Here is a 17,966-nt window from a genome sequence, read left to right on the forward strand (position 1 = left end):
GACAAACGACATGCCTAATGGATATCGAGTTATGGAAATTGATTCGAAATCGAAAAATTACGGCTGCCATTTTATTTATCTAAAGAGCACTATAGAAATTGGTATCGATAAAATTTTGTAACATCCCCCAATTGTAGATAATATATCTTACATAATTGCTTCTTTAATGCGGCACCCCTAAATAAGTGCTCTGTTTCTTTGTATCTCGCATTAAATTACACTTTTATTATAAGCGAATGTTGTATTTTATTTTTATGAGACTGCGACTGGTATATGATAATAAGGCAACCAAACGGTTTCATCATGTACAAAGAACTTCTCACATTTCTAGACAACTCTGAGCGAAACTAAAGTCATAAAGTCTTCATAAAGTTTATGCAGTGACAACATATTTCACAAACATCGGCCCTTTTATTAGACGCAGCCAGATGATCGTTGAATCCCTCTTTCGTCGGAATTTAAACTTGAGCCCGGAGCTGGTATTGCAAAAGTTTTGAGCTCAACAAAAATACACAGGAACGCTTTCAAAAGAGTGATAGTACTGGGAGATTTTTTCGTCCAATTCACTCGCTAGCGGATTATGTTCGCATGTGGAACATTTACCAATCAGAAGCCTTTCAGCAACTTTAGAGTATATTAAAGGTCCATCTTCATGTGAAGATTAGATTGAAATAGGATACGTAGTCCTATTGTAGTGGGAATCCCTTTAGTTTAAATCCCCTTCAACAATGTACTGATGCTAAACGTAATAAGGCTACCTACGTCTCGTAGGCTTATGTTATAAGCAAAGGACAATTGAGTTAGTAACTATGAACTTTTATCAAAAGTTGTTTCGTATGGTCGTAGTAAATGTATATTTTATGTGTGTGTTTAGATTGCATGAAATTATTTTATTTCCTTTCTAGGTACGTCTGTCGAGAAGCAACCCTTATATCACAGTTCTAATGACCAGACATTCAATACGAATGTTTGGTCATTAGAACGGTGATCTTTAGGTTAAGATTAATTTTATTGATGGAATTAAAACAAATTATTATTATATGTTTTATCTTGTTTATATTAATACGTGAAGCAAAAACTTTGTACCTCTTTGTACGAATATTGCGCGGACGGAGGCGTATGGAATGTCCCACACTTATACTTTATATAGAGAAGGAGTGTAGAATGCTAATATTTTTTTTAAATACGCATAATAAATACTAGTAATAAATACACTACTATGTATTTGACACATACAATATATCATACATATATACAATCATTTGTTGAATTTTAGTTTGTGTGAAAAAAATATGCCAATTTACAGCCTTAGCGAAATCTGTGATAAAAAAGTGTATTTTTTTGCCAATAGAACCTTAATGATGTTCAAACTTATAATTTAAATTAATTGTGGTTTCATTTTGACCCGTGGGCGGCCACTAAATATTTATTTAAATAAATAAATAACACTTCTGGCATTTTATTTTCTTGTTTGTCATCTGACAATGCACAATTAAATAAAGTCATAAAGCCATACATTTAGACAAACAACTAGTGATACAAATATTTACGATTCAAAAAAAAACGTGTTCAGCATGTTTGCATTTTATGATTGGAGTAAAACAATTTGTATTCTACACTGGTTGTGGCTGTAAAAATTCGCTAGACAAAGTCTGCATTTGTCCAGGTGTAGGTACAATCAGCTGAGCAAGCACTGGCTAATCAGATGGACTTTTATTTGTGATCATCCCTTTTACGGTCAAAAACTAAATTTACTTACTTTTATGTCATAAAATTATGAGATGGATTAAAGAAATAAACTCTTTGTATGTTTACAATATGAGGATCGGTTAAGTAGTTTTTGCGTGAAAGCGTAACAAACTAACTTACATTGACGTTTATAATATTAATTAATTAATTAATTAATAGGGTAGGAATTCGTTTAGTAGGGATTTTATAAATCGTTTCTACAAATATTAATCTGTAAAACCATTTATTTATTACTCCCTATTATAACAAAACTTTCGCAATTCAAAATTATTTTGATTGACCGATTTCGTTCTATTTGCCAAGTACGATCGAAATCCATAGAAATATAGGCTAGAAATTCGCGTGTTCGAAATAAAGTTTTGATATGGCGGTAACAATAATTAAAAATATACGATGTTCTGCTGTTCGAACTCATGCAGTTTGCATACAGTTTGTCGTACTGCACGTACACAATGAGAAGGTACTCCTAAGCGATGGCTTCCAACTCGTTTACAAAGAACTGGACCACATCCCAAATTTCATTTTCATTAGTGTTTAAGACACCAGATAGATGGATCGCCTTTCCCAAGGAGCGACCAATTTTTCTATCGGTCTCTCTAGATCGTTACTCCATTGTGCTCGCTTCCCAAAACTACGTTTACTACTTCTTTGAAGCTTTCCTTCTTTCCCGCTTCAAATACCTTCGTAGCTGTGATTATCGTAAATGTAATAAAGATTTTATAACTCTTCAATAAATCATGAGACAGTGCTGTTCCTAAATATGTATTGAAGAAAAATCACTACAGCGAAAATAATGAAAAACAAGACATCTTGGCAACCGCGCGGCGCCTTCATACTTCGCCACGATAAAGAAACTGCCTCACAAATTGAAACTTTCTCTTAGACAGTTTCTAGTTTTAAACTGTTCTATCTTTAGGATTTATTGTACGCCAAAACTCTTTCGAGCTTTTTCTTGGTGTTTCAGTTTTTTCTCTGTTGCTTCGCTAGCGACTAAAAAGATGAATAAAAATTTTTGTTTGTTTTTTATCTGTCTTTTTATTAATATCTCAGCTATTTGTGTGACCTCTGGTAAAGTTAGATTCATCTTCAAACACTTTTATTATTAACATCTTATCTTTGTTCTCCTCTTTGCTTTTGAACATTGCCGTGAATCTACTTGATCCCGTTAATAATATTTCGCTGCTTTAAACATTTTTTTCGAAAACTGAAACGAATTATAAAATTCAAAAATTCAAAATTCAAAATTCAAATTCAAAATTCAAAATTCATTTATTTCAAGTAGGCCTAATACAAGCACTTTTGAAACGTCAAGTCTGTCCGTGTGTAGTGACTCTACCACCGGTTCGGAAGGCAGATTCTACCGAGAAGAAGCCGGCAAGAAACTCAGCAGTTGCTCTTTTCCAACATCAAAAATTTACATTTTATATTTTAACATTCATAAGTCGATCGTCCCACTTCAACAGCTTCATTTTAATGCCTTGTGACTACTATTCTCTGCTAGTGGTAAGTTGGGATCTCGCTGACGGTGAATCAACTCCAAATCTGCTTGTACGGTAAAAAAAAAAATCAATGAGTTTGAAATTTAACTTAGCAGAGAATACTATAAAATATTGGTACATTTCATTTTGTTTACATACACACAATGGGAACAATCAGAGCTTTTATGTCCCGCAGAAGCACAATAAGCGTTGCATGAATATTGATTTTTGATATATAGAAATATGATTATGCTGTACCGAATGACATAAGGGTGCTAACACATCATATTGGTTATTGACGTGACAACGTCTTATAAATTGGTTTGCCGGGTGACACTTTTAGAAACTGCGTTACGCTCCGCTCACGTTATGCGCTCACAATGAGAGCGAGTGAGAGGCACGCGCCCGCCTAAGAGCGAGAGAGACAGACATAAAAAGTGAAAGGCACGCGTCCCTTTGTAGTAAACGCTGTTTCATTGTACGCAAATGTATTGCAAGTTATTGTATGTATATTTGTATATAAATACGTATGTATGTGTAAAGGTAAAAATAAAATTTTGTTAATATGAAATTCAGTGCGAGATTCTTTGTATAAATTAATGTTATAAATATAATTCTTTTTATAAATAAATGTTTTAAATTGTTACTATTATTTCATCCTTCTTCCTACTATACGAATGAATATTCACATTAAAATTATTTTACCACTCAAAGTCGTTGTCACGTAAAACGCCCGTATACCGACATAACAGGCAACCAATTTTTTTAAAAAAATACTATAATATCCAATGTCGTAAATCGTAATTAAAATGTAATGTACATTCAAAAACTTTTCGATTTATTCATCTGAAAATGTGAAAACTTTCCTGTCTTTTTTTTAAACTTGCATAGTTCTGTCTGCAACTCTGCCTCTTTACATAAAACACCAAACTCGGTTTGGAGGCGTTACTGTTAATTAATTAAGAAACTTCCCTTTTCCATCGTATACTAAGATAGTATGACGTTCGACGAATTGCAAAGTAGAAAAACAGTGGACATAGCACATAGTTCTGAAGAAAACTGGATATTCCTTAGTAGCTGAAGTCATCTCATCATCATCTCATCAACCCATTACCGGCCCACTACAGAGCACGCGTCTCCTCGAGCAATGAGAAAGGGTTGATGGACCGTAGTCCATCACGCTAGCCCAAAAATGGTGGACTCCTCTTACCTTTGAGAACATTATGTAGAACTCTCAGGCATGCCGTTACGATCTTTCGCCGTTGAAGCAAGTGATATTTTTAATTACCTACCTACGCACATAACTTACAAAAGTTGTAGGTGCGTGCTGGGAAAGTGAAGTCGAGCTCCTACCCACTGCGCCATTACAGCTTACACCGTTATTTGTGGAAATAAAGAAGACCTCCTCCTAAAAGAGACCAAAATACAATTAACTTTCAAAATTCATTTATTTCAAGTCATAGCACTTGAAACGTCTACTTATTAGTATGTCTAGCAGTGGAATCCATCACTTGAGGCAACAATGTAGATGGTTATGCACGTATGGCTTCAGCTTTGATTTATAAAAGTACGTATTGGCCGCTACCCTTATCAAATGTCTCGTAGTATAAGTCTAGACAAAGCGAGGAAGGTTCGCCGCCAATTGCACACCCGAGAATCTCTCACAATTTCTTCACTATTTAAATATTTCCTTGCAATTAATTTAATTTAGTTAACAAAGAAGCGTTTTATGGTCCACTTAGTGAGCTCTCACATTGACTGTCATGCAAAATATTTTTTGTCAATGAAGGTATTATAGAATATATATTTTTTTAAGTAAGTATTAATAAATGTTCATTCAATCCGGAGGAAATAATAATTGTAGATATTACACTTATTATTTCCTCCGGATCATCCAGAAGTAATATTATTTTCAAAATTTTTAATATATTACATATAACTTCTGTAATATTAAAATTTCACCACCAAACCAAGCAAGAAGAAAAAATGAAGACTATCTTTTTTATCCCCGTGTGCTATTTTAATGGCCAGTTATACAAAATTACTCGTCATTGAATGAATGAATGAATGAATACACTTTTATTGTACACCACATAAACATAACAAATTAACAGTAAAAATTTAACAAAAGGTATACAATTTGGCGGCCTTATCGCTACATAGCGATCTCTTCCAGGCAACCAAAGGCGCTAAAAACAGCTCAAGAAGAGAGGTAGGTGGTGCATTTAACTGTACTGTGTTGCAAATAAACATGCATAAACCTATATATACAAATATAATATGTACATATAACAAACTTACAATAAAATATATAGATAGTGATAATTAATATATACCTATATAATTAATATCAATAATAAATAAATATATACAATATTGTCAAACCACAAATAAAACAGAAGGGAATAGGCAAGTTAAAGATCCGCAGATGCAGACAGAAAATGATCTTTGACAAGTTTTTTAAAAATATCATTAGTAGATTTAAAAAAAATAATCAAAACCATCGCATGAAAATAAGCCACATAACAATACTTATTTCATGTCGCCAAAAATAAAATTAAAATGCGATTTTCAATCGTCATATTTTGTAGGCATATAATACAAATCCTTCCGGAGTTAGTTTATTATCAAGACAATATTATGTAGATACCTTGCCCTTTACAGCATGTTCATTTCAGCCCAGGCTGGTTACCACCGTACCGACATAGACGTGCCGCTAAGCGATTTAGCGTTTCACGATGTCGCGTAGAAACCGATTAGGTTTATTTAATATAATTACCATATCCCTATTTTGTTCTTATTTTTTTGTTATACCAGTCGCTGTTCCAGTTGTTTGTTAAACCAGGCTTGTGCTGGAATAAACCCTTGAAGTAGAATTCCAGGGTGGTGTATATGAATAAAATAACAATATGGGTTTGTATGAAAAGTCCCCGTCTCTACAATTATTAAGACGTAACTGTAGCATTTTAGCAAGCGTTTCGAGAACACTGCGATTTATCTTTGATACTTTTTTGCAAAATTAAATATTTTTCGATACTTCATTTACCGTTAGAAATAATAAACCTCGTTTAGATTATTCGTTAGAATAGTATTTTTTTAAAAATAAACCATCAATTTTTGGTTATCATTCTTACATGGCATTTAAGATTAAGTTGGTAGATTTACGATACCTCTATTGTCAAGTTACGGTGCAGTGATAGTTTCGTGGTTTCCGAATTTCGTAGTTACATATGTTTAATTCAAGCAATTCAATACCACTAGCATTCATGGCGAAGGAACTCCATGATGAACAATTTCGGCAGCTATTGTATAAAATTTTTATCGGCATCGGCATGTCTTGTAATCTTTCTAGATGATTTTATTTATACAAGTCATTACTTCGCAGTATGCAATTCAGCTCGCTGAGTTCCTTACAAGAGGTGAAATTGTATGTGAAAAAATAGTTTGCGCGTAGTTCTAGCTTCAGCGATATGCAGTACCAGGGCCCCATGGCAGACAACAGTAGCAATCGAGCTTACTCGAACAATAAACCCGAAGGTACAATAATGGATATACAAAAACGTTGCTGGAAATGTGCATGCATTTCAAAAACTCTTTATCGTCATTCCACTTCAATCGTAATTCCGGGAAAACAAAGGGGAATTGGGAAGATCAATGGGTGGCCGTCGGGGCGTATTTACAGCTTACTGCACCGTAAATCCAGCGATATCGCAATGCCTAGGGCGGGCCTATATTGCCTGGATGTTTGAAACATGCTTAATGCCATTGACATATATAAATGACCAGCTGGAAGGTAAGTAATAATATTGCCTCTTTAATATGTGCAGTCCAGTTAGGACTGTAGCCTTTCTTCCGGATCTTCTCGGTAGAATCTGCTTTCTGAACAGGTTTTTTTTTTAATTTTGTTATCTAGTTCGATGCCTTTCTTTTGAGAGTTATGCTAGTTAGTAAATAAATAGCTCTTGCTGCAACGGTAAAGGAGAATACTCCTGAGAAAACCTTGAGAGTTTTCCATAGTATTTTAAAATGCGTGTGAAGTCTACCAATTCGCTCTGGACTATCGTGACTACGACCTAAACCCTGATTATGATGAAATGTGACCATAGTATTGAAGTGCAATGATGCATTTTATTTTTTGTTTTTAGTCAACAGTCTGCTGAGTTACAATTTCGTTTAATACTAACGCCTTTGCGATACGTCCTGTGCGCCGTATCTTTATATGAATATCCGTGCTTATAGCTAACACGGTTTGATTATCATACGATTTGATTACGTTATGCTTCAGTTGGCAATTACTCTTCCTTTGTATTGGATGTTGCTTATGTTCTAGCCCAAAAAAATAAGACATTTTAATACGTTCAAGGTTAAAGTATCACTATTATCGGTTTATCGGTTGACCGTTTAACTAGAAAGTTTCAGTATCTAATAAAATATTTCTGTCTACTCTTCAACATTTTTTTTTTTATTGCGAAAGACTACCCAGTTTTTAGACTTAGTGTATACCTACTCTCGAGCATATTTGCGATATTTTTATATGAATTTTTACCTGAGGATAAGACAAAAAGCAACTGCACTTTAAAGCGTCAAGCAATACAGACTGTTTAGCAGGACAGACTAACTTTTATACCTACTTATGCGCAGTGGCGTGCATAGAGGGTATGCACAGGGTATGCAGTATGATTTAAAATGAAAAAACTCCCCAATACGAGTTATAAAAAACCTACCTTTAAGTTTTTATATCTCTTACTGGAGATTTTCTACATTTAATATCATCTGCATACCCTGTGCATACCCTCTATGCACTTATGCGGTGACTGGTATCAGCGCTGGATTTTTATTCCACAGCAAGTTAGCGATTTACTGTAATCTTACCTGGTGGTAAATGACAATGTGGTCGAAGGTATAAAAATATATATAAACCCCACCTAATCCCATAAAACGCATCTGTTTTACGTGGCATTGTACCGAAACGCTAAATTGCTTGGTGACACGTCTTTGTCGATAGTGTGGTAACTAGCAACGGCCAAAGCTTCCCCAACAGATTCTTGAGAGCTTCCCCAATTTTGCGTGCTGCAAAATTGATTGCTTTGAAATTTTGCTTTCGAGTTGTGCAACCAGCAGCTGATTTCTTTTGTCTGTATTCCCGGTCTTAAGTATGAATGTTAGTATCCTCAAATATTGTGGTCACTGGGAAAGTGGAAGAAAAGAGACCTCGAGAACGTAGCCTGATACGTTGGTCGGATCAAATCCGCACTGTTCTCGACACCAAAGTGCATATAGCTTTACATGTAGCTAAAAGCCGAGTTAAATGGTGCGACATTGTCTCAAAGGTTGTAAGTGAAAGTTGTCACAACCCATAACAATGAGGAACACGACGTAGAGAGAGAGAGAGAGAGAGAGAGAGAGAGATTCAGTGGTAAAGGCACGAAAACCTAACAGACCAAAACAACTTTCGAACATTTTTTGCATTAGAACATGACAATTTTCTTTCGTAGACAAAATAGTATTTCATATCTTTTTATGACTGATCCTTTTCATGTTACGATCATCCCTATTCATAAAAAATCCATTCATAGCCCAAACAATGACCACCTCCTCCTCTAGCTACTTCGTATCATATTACATTCCACAGTAACACTAATTGCTTTTCTTCTATTGTAATGAATACAATCAGTGCTTTCTTAATACCGTTTTTATTGTTCAGACTATAAACGCCGCGACGCTTATTATTTTCCCCGTCGTAAAAACAAGAAAATAATATTGTAACAATCATCTGAACCCCTCTAATCTGGATGCAGCGTATTCACACAGTATAATATTTTATTACGCATTGTAATTCAACATTATATACCACACGCGGTTATTTTATTGTCGAATGAAAAGGAGAAGCAATAAAATTATTATGTTCGGATTCAGACTAATCCGATGATGTACCTATCGGAGAAAGAACATAGAGGTTAGGGCTACGGTCTCCCTTTCGGAGATCACAGTTCTTACCCTGGCATGTTCTTCTAAATTTTCGGAGTCTTGTGCTTTCTTTTAATCAGTCGTCCACTTTTTATCCTTTGAATAGATACTTTTACTTTCATTCGATTCAATTTGACCGGTATTGTAATTAAGAGAATAAGCTAATTATGCAAAACGACAACGCTCTGTATTTACCTACTCCAATCCGTAATTTGGTTACGGGCAATAAAATTTTCTCTCGTAAAAGTATGCACGGAACCCATAGACATTTGGGAGGAAAGTTAATGATGCCTATAGCTTGGACTCTGTCCTGTAATTACAAATTAAAAAGTTCGTCCGCCGGACCCCGCTTTTTTCTCATCTATTCGAATGAGGAGATATTATTACTCCCCAAATTAATTTAGAAAGAGGAATTATAAACCCTGTGCGATATACAATAGGACTGAATTTGCTAATAATGTTGTTGTTAGCAATTACATTTAAAGTTAACTTTTCATACGCGACATGTTTACTACCTATATTAAAAAAAAGCATATTCAACGTTTATGCTTTATTTCGTGTATAACGAGCAATTTAAATAAACTTTCAATTAGTGACTACTATGATAAAACACACAAAAAAATAGTAGACTGCTTTTAATGGGCAAAGTCTCTGTTACAGGTTAAGGACCATATTTTGAGGTGTTTCTCACTAAATATAAACAACGCTTAGTAATATGATTTGCCTGCTCGCAATCTTGAAGTCGTTATCGAGGAACGAACCACAGGAAAATCAAAGCAAAATGGATCTCATCTGGCTCAGTTTAGAGTCGCCAATTCTGTAACCATTTCTTTTACTTTTGCCAAGAGCGCTTGCTGTAGAAGTGCAGATGAATTTGACGTTTAAAACAACCAGTATACATTCCATTTTAGTCCGACACAACATAGTATGTATCGATATTCGAAAATGCCCAAATCTCATAGTAAGTATACAGATTCTTACAAAAATATAAACTAACCAACCTATCAATTCTTACTTTCTGTTTTCATTTTTTTTTTAATTTACAAGAATGCTATTAAAAACTACTAGTCCTGTATAAATTCAAGCATTTTTTCTTTTATCTGGAAACATTTTATACCGGCCCTATTTATAATTAAGTATGTTTAAATTATCGACAATGATTTAGTATGTTCCTATCGTTATGGGTACCTACTATTCCACTTGCAAGTTACAAATCTTTAAAAGTGCTTTTCAACGGATTCTGCACAATCCAAAACACTTTATCAATTTTAATCCACCGCATTTAACTCCGAAACTCAAACCTCGGATTTCAAAGTGCATCGTTAGCAGATCCCGTCTTGACAATTTTATTGCGAACTGGTGGCATTATTGGAGAACTCGAGGGCTCTTCACACCTCCCTTACGCTAGTTATCACATTTTTTGATGCGTGCGGCTTTTTCTGTCCACCTTTCACGCGTCATTTTGAACGTGTACTTCATAGATGTCTTTTTTGGTTCGCATGTAAGTATTATGGCTAAGAAATTTGATGTTATTTGAAAGCTGAGAATTCGGTCCTTGATAATACCAAAGCTTTTTGAGGTTTTCAAGTGATGTTTTTCTTTTTAAATCTGCTTTAAAACGTAACATAATTGGATCTCCTTCCTCTTTAACATGACGCAATTTTCAATATATTATGTCATCTTTATAGTTTTTAGGGCCACAAAAGACAGTGTGCTGTTTTTCTTGTAAAGTGCGGAATGAGTTCCAAACCTAAAACTTCAAGTTCAAATATCGAGTATAAAAATTGATCAAAAACAAATATTGATTTTCATCAAAAAGTTGATTTATCAGAATACAAATATACATTTTTTTATTTAGAAAACACAAATCAAAATTCAATCAATGTTGTCAGTTTTAGATCTTTTAGTAAGGAATTTCTTTATTGTTATTTAATAAAGTAACTGTATTTACTTAAACACAGAACTGAAACCCTCGAGAACAAAATGTGTCAATAGTTTTGAGCTGTTTTTTTGTCAAGTTTTACTTTTACGGGTTTGGGGCACTGTTTTTTATTAAAAACTTGGCCATTTAATTTTCGTTTAAATAGTCAATCATCATCATATCAACCCTTTACCGGAACACTCACTACAGAGCACGAGTCTCCTGCCACAATGAGAAAGGCTTTAGAGTCCACCATGCTGGACTAGTGCGAATTGGTGGACTCGACACACTTTTGGGAACTTTATGTAGAACTCTCAGGCATGCATTTCCTCACGATGTTTTCCTGTACCGTCAAAGCAAGTGATTTCTTGATTCTTCAAGTGCACTTAACTTAAAAAAGTTAGAGTTGCGTGCTAAGATTCGAACTCGGCCCCCGAAAGTGTAATCGAAGTCCTACCCACCACTTTAATCACTTAACATGAAATAAACGTTTTCTTCCTGGTTACTTTGGTTTATTTACTTCCAGATAGGTATTTCTACAAAACTGCCTTGTATATATAGCCAATACTCGAATCTTTGTAAACACCAATTCCCCAATTTGTCAAAGGACAAACCTTTCCGAGTGCTCGCTTTGATTTTTTCTTTCGACTGTTCGAGAGCTGTCCGCGACATGGTTTCGCAATTTAGAAAATACTGTAGGAACTTTGTTACACGTATATTTTACTTATATCAGTTAATACATAAGGAATACTCTTTGTGAGCCGATAAGAATTATGTCCAAGTAAATCCATGATGTAACGCAAACTTAAAATACTTAAACAAAATCTATATAATAGGAATTGGCTGGCGGGAAACTTCCTTCATATTCTGGAGAGTATCACCCTTACCCACGTCTAATGATATTAACGGCCTTAACCAATGGCAAACGAACGATCTAGTTATAAAAAATTCTGGAAAAATATATATTTATAGAAATTATTGAAAGAGCAAGCTAATGGTTCACCGGATGGTAATTGGTAAACTTCGGAGGGCATGCAAGGAACACGACCTACAAAGTGCCGCCCTGTATCCATAATTCTGACGCGTAGGTGTTAAGCCTCATGTACACAGTGGCGTGCACTTCATATATGCACAAAAGCACTGCCTACCGAAATTATTTTATTTAACTCCATTCCATATTATTTTATTACATTCCCTTCCATTTTATGCCATGCTATTGCTTTATGCATACCCTGGTCGAAGACCGTACATGCACGTACATGTAATATCACTGGCAACAGTCGACTTACAAGAAATGGTCATAAATTAGTGACATCTGCATATCGTCTGCGAAAGGTGCAGAAGTCATTTGTAGGATTGAGTATACGCTTTTATAATATGATTCCTAAGGTAATTTTGGACCTATCAATGCATAAGTTTAAAGAATGTGTTAAAACACATAAATTACAGCGAGATTATTATATAATTGATGAATTTCTTAATGACAAGGTTGCTTGGAAGCATCCAGCTCCGCTTTCATCACTCACAAGATAAAAAAAAGAATTTTAAAATGTAAAATGTGAATTGTTGATATTGGAAAAGAGCAACTGCTGAGTTTCTTGCCGGCTTCTTCTCGGTAGAATCTGCCTTCCGAACCGATGGTAGAGTCAATACACACAGACAGACTTGACGTTTCAAAAGTGCTTATATTAGGCCTACTTGAAATAAATGAATTTTGAATTTTGAATTAACCTCGACACGGCATTTTCGACATGCATCTATACCAGTATTATAAATGCGAGAAAGTTTATTTGTTTCTTTGCTACTTATATTCGGCTCTTCTAATAGATACCATTTAGTTGGAGTAGTAACTATACTAAACTTAATGAAGTTTAGTTCATATACAATCATAATCATCATTTGACGGCCGATTGGCGCAGTTTGCAGCGACCCTGCTTTCTGGGACCAAGGCCGTGGGTTCGATTCCCACATCTGGAAAATGTTTGTGTGATGAGTATGAATGTTTTTCAGTGTCTGGGTTTTTATATGTATATTTTAAGTATTTATGTATATTATTCATAAAAATATTCATCAGTCCTCTTAGTACCCATAACAAAAGCTACGCTTACTTTGGGGCTAGATGGCGATGTGTGCGTTGTCGTAATAAGCCCTGCAGTAGTTAATAATGATATATATATATATAATATATCATTATTAACTACTGCAGGGCTAGGTTCTCCTCTCAGAACAATGAGGGCGTAGACTAAACACATCTAGAACGTTATGGAGAACTCTCGGGCTTGCTGGTTTTCTTACGATATTTTCCTTCAACGTTAAAGCAAGTGACATTTTTAAAACGCACACAGCTCCGAAAAGATGGAGGTGCGTGCCGGGGATCGAACTCGGTTACTCCAGAAGGGAGGCCGGAGCTCTAACCACTAGCTGTTGCCCACGACTTCGTCTGCGTTTGATTTTGTTTTTTGATGTGGCATTAAATTTTGTTGTAGATCTGAAAAAATTCAAATATTCAGTATCGCTAAGCCTTAAATGAGGGGTTTGCTGGAGTCCGCTGAGGAGTTCTGTCTTCTATCTCCGACTACAGTTTGGGCCAGATTAAACACATATTATTACCTCCATAGTACAAAAATAATTAATTAAATCGTTTATAATTTGTCGGAGTTTTTGTGTAAAATCATCAAACTCTTTCATCAGCGCTTTAACATATAGAATGTTAGTTCGAAGAGGGTGAACCACACCGATGCCTGGAGAAGGATATCAGATAGATGCTCTTTTAAAAAGGTTAGTAACAAAAATAAAAAAGTCACAAGAGTAGTATTTAGTATAATAGATAATAATTCATTGAATTCGGAACACTTTTATTCGCAAGGTACTTCCTCAACTGCGATACTAAGTTGATAGCATGATATTTGTTTGTCAAGTGTCATTATAATAATTTTTGTCAAATAATCGCCGCAAAATTCATGATTCATAACATTCTCGGCAAAATCCAGAGACATCGTCATGTTCTTCACAGGATAAACTCCCTGCAAAAGTGGTCATAAAATTAGTAATAATAAAGGCATATTGGATAGAAGCAGGCGTTTATATTATGGAAATTAAGCTTAATTTGCTATACACCGACAAAAAACAGGATAATCTGTATGGTGTATTTAAAATTACTTCAATCTTAATACACACGAAAGAGATCTTCAGAAATGTACCCTCTGCGTACGTTTTGCTCCGACACCGGAGCAAACTCAGGAGATGTTGATTTTACAAAAATAATTTTACAACAGTTATTTAGTGTACAGTCAACATTGTTTAACAATTATTCATTGTCAACATCTCAGCCAATGCATTGATGTATCAACCAATTGCGCAAAATGTTGTCTGTATATCCTTACTATAATATTATAAATGCAATAATGTGTCTGTTCGTTTGTATTTCCTTCAAGCCCTAACTAGAAAAATAATAAACTGGATTTTTGGCATAGACTTTAAAACTTGAAAGACCGAAGAGTAACATAAGCTAATTTTTATTCCATAAAAACAAATGAGATTTGTAAAATAATACTGTCATAAGCGCGGATGAAGAACGCGGGTAGCTTGTAGTTGTAGTACATTTTTTACCAAGACAGTTTTTTTTTTTAGGTTTTAATAATTGACGGACCAAGTTGATGGCCCACCTGATGTAAAACGATCGCCTATAACAGATCAACACTTCACAGGGCATGCAAAGAGCAAGTTCTGCAACATGCCGCCCTGATTCCATCAATTTGAGGCGTAGGTGTCCATTACACTGGAAACCACGCCGTTCAGACCGGAACACAACATTGTAAGGAGCTGCATAGTGGCAGAAATAAGCATAGCGATAGTACTTTCCCGGACGAACTCCGTCACAAACGCTTCACTACCACTAAAAACAGCTACGTAGTCTATATATATATAAATGCTATGTTGGTTTGTGTACGCTTCAAAAACTCAAAAAGTTCTGCACCGATCGAGCTGAAATTTTAGCATGATATATAATACGCATCAAGGATTGTTTTTATCTATTTTTTTTCAACCATTCAATCACAATGTGCCACAGCGAAGCGTGGCAGAGTGCAGCTTATTATATAAAAAGAAAAAAATATTTTACCGTTGCAACGGGGCAATCAGACGTTTTAAGAGCCTCGACCATAGGCTTCCAGGGTGTGTCATCTCTTTTTAGACTGTCACATAGATTACCTTCGATACTGTACATAAACTGCAGGCCGGTTCCTATATCCTTCCAAACATTTAGTTGAACCTGTATGCGAATATTATGTTTTGTTTTAGCCATATTGCTACAATCGTTATTATTCAAGCCCCGACTTCCAAACTAGGAGACCTGTATCTCGGATGTTTTAAAATGTTTTAAGGTTACATGACTTTTGTTATAAAACCAGCCAACCGGGCTCGATCACCGAGAGCCGTTACTTGAGAGGAAACGTTTACTTAACAATTTTTGAAAATCGAAATTTCCCCCATCCCTTCATAAAAAAGGTCATCAGGAAGTAACCTATATCGTATTGGACATTACACAGCAAATAAGAGACGGTGTATACTAATGTTATAATTGTGAAATGTCAGTTTGTTTATTACCTTTGTTTTGCTAAACCGCAACACCGATCTTAATGAAATTTTTCACAGAGCTCTCATCTTGGAGACGGGCACTTTTATCCCTTATCCCGGGGACAAAAAAACGGGACTCATTATAATATTTTTTTCGTATTATACTTATAATTATGTCCACCAATCTACTGCATGTTGGAGCAGCTTTGTGAGCTACGGCCTAAAACCTGTCATTATGGAAGGAGACCCGTGCTCTGTTGTGGATCGGTGATGATAATGATATTTTACCTATAAATAAATAAATATACTACGACAATACACATATCGCCAGCCCCAAAGTAAGCGTAGCTCGTGTTATGGGTACTAATATAGCTGATGAGTATTTTTATGAATAACATACATAAATACTTATTACATACAGATAAACACCCAGGCAATGAGAAACATTCATGTACCTACCTGTGTGATGAAAGCAGAGAAAGCAGGGTCGCTGCCCACTGTGCTAGTCAGCCGACAAAATGTATGCATTACTCAATCAGAGACGGACAAAGAATACTTTAAATAAACAAGAGAAATTTGAAAAAATATGACATTTACAGTTGGAAATATATACTAAAAAATACGGAATAGCTAGATCACTATATTTTCAGTCCGACGGTGACACACGGACCATCAGACAACAAAGTGAACCCTATAAGGATACCGTTTTCCATTATGGACTATATTTAATATCCATATAATATTTTAGGAGAACACATTTAAGCAATAACGAAAGAAATCGCTTTAACACTGACGGTTACAGGTGGATACCTGTCTGAATTTTCATATCAAGTGTATATAACTTCAGATGCAAGTTTTCATCAATGATTACCGAGATCGTTTTTACGTTTTAAGAAATGTTCTAGATTTCACGGGGTTCTAACCTAACTAAATAAACCGAAGAACCGAAGTGAAATGTGAAAGAAAACTGTTCACCAAATTACTTCGTATTCCTCGCCAAGGTCTTCCTTCACCTCCATGAAACCATAAAGTAGCATACTGTTAGTTCCTTCATCATTCTCCGGGGCAATTTCGATGTTTAAAGAACAGATAAATATATCATTTTGAAAATCGTCACAATCTTTGGTTCCTTCGGTAAATATCGCTGCATAGCAGCTCTGAAAAACAAAACAAAAACAAAACGCTTAATCCATGTAAGATATCTTTTTTGTTTCCTTTACTTTAGGTCATCTAATCGAGTATCGCAAATTAATTAAGTTTCCACGCAAAACCTTAAGGGCTTAGAACTTACACGGTTACATATTAATCTGAGTCTACTAAAAAATTCAAAGGTGGATACTTACGTCATCTTCGAGCTGAGCAAAGGAAATATTTGAAACGTAGAAAATAAATATTGTCACAAATAGTTTTACATACTCCATTATTATCGAATGTATAACGTAAATTCAAATGGCTCATTGTGCTTGTTGAGATATTTTTATACGCTGTATGATAAAATCGCGATTCTTGTGTTACAATAGCTGTGTTGATTTTCATCATTAACAACATCGCGTGTAATTACATCTGTATGGAACCTCAACAAGCATTTTACATGCTACATTATTTTTATAGTTCCTATCGATGTCATTATCATGGCCATATTGTTCCTATATTATTGCACAGGCAATGCAAAAGTAGGTATGCTATGTCTATTTGATTCTGTATTACATCAATAAAAACAAATGAGGCTTGTCTTTTAATTGATGATAAACTAGATTTTTTTAATGTTTAGTACTATTTGACGTAGTGCTTATTAGAATACCCAATCTAGATGTATCTACTGTCAATAAATAATCATAGCATTCTGTAAGAGTCACAAAATAAATAAATATAACTGCATAGTGGCGTAGTCACAGAATAGCACGATAAAATTGAGTTACAAAACAAGTAACGTTCAAATTAGTCTAACCTATATTCCGATATGCGAGCGATATTTTTCGCATAAAAGAAAACAAATGGGCCCTGTGGAGTGTAGATCATAACGAATATAGTAGTTTTATGTAAATGTTGCCTACTTTTAAACTGCCGTAATTTTTAGATTCCGATTGAAACTCCCCTTTTCGTATTTGTTATCTCTCGGGTGAAATGAATGAATGTATTCGCATTTGTGATTTACTATCTGTTTTTTCCAACTTTGCAACGGAAATTTTCGGCTGAACTGCTCTAGTGGAGACATTTTCTTTTTCATTAAAGTATATTCTTTTATTTGATATAACGGCACAAAAAAATGTGAATTC

The 17,966-nt window shown here is 34.9% G+C and overlaps 1 protein-coding gene across 1 annotated transcript; it reads right to left on the reverse strand.

The window, feature by feature from the left end:
- Window positions 1-13,934: 13,934 nt before the first annotated feature.
- Window positions 13,935-17,174, reverse strand: LOC120627479. The gene is made up of 4 exons (XM_039895483.1): window positions 17,034-17,174; window positions 16,674-16,847; window positions 15,236-15,385; window positions 13,935-14,138 (listed from the first exon to the last, which is right to left on the reverse strand). The coding sequence occupies exons 1-4, from the start codon at window positions 17,109-17,111 to the stop codon at window positions 13,971-13,973; spliced, it is 570 nt and encodes a 189-aa protein (XP_039751417.1). The 5' UTR covers window positions 17,112-17,174; the 3' UTR covers window positions 13,935-13,970.
- Between the last annotated feature and the right edge of the window lie 792 nt (window positions 17,175-17,966).

The sequence above is a fragment of the Pararge aegeria genome, chromosome 11 (genome assembly GCF_905163445.1).
Source record: "Pararge aegeria chromosome 11, ilParAegt1.1, whole genome shotgun sequence".
NCBI lineage: Eukaryota > Metazoa > Arthropoda > Insecta > Lepidoptera > Nymphalidae > Pararge > Pararge aegeria.

Excerpts from the sequence above, each read along its gene's own strand:
- LOC120627479 (XM_039895483.1), bottom strand. The coding sequence starts at position 17,111 with ATGGAGTATGTAAAACTATTTGTGACAATATTTATTTTCTACGTTTCA. Across the intron at positions 15,386-16,673 it reads ACCTTGGCGAGGAATACGAA|GTTCAACTAAATGTTTGGAA; the intron begins GTAATTTGGTGA and ends ATTCGCATACAG. Across the intron at positions 14,139-15,235 it reads CTGATTGCCCCGTTGCAACG|GGAGTTTATCCTGTGAAGAA; the intron begins GTAAAATATTTT and ends CCACTTTTGCAG.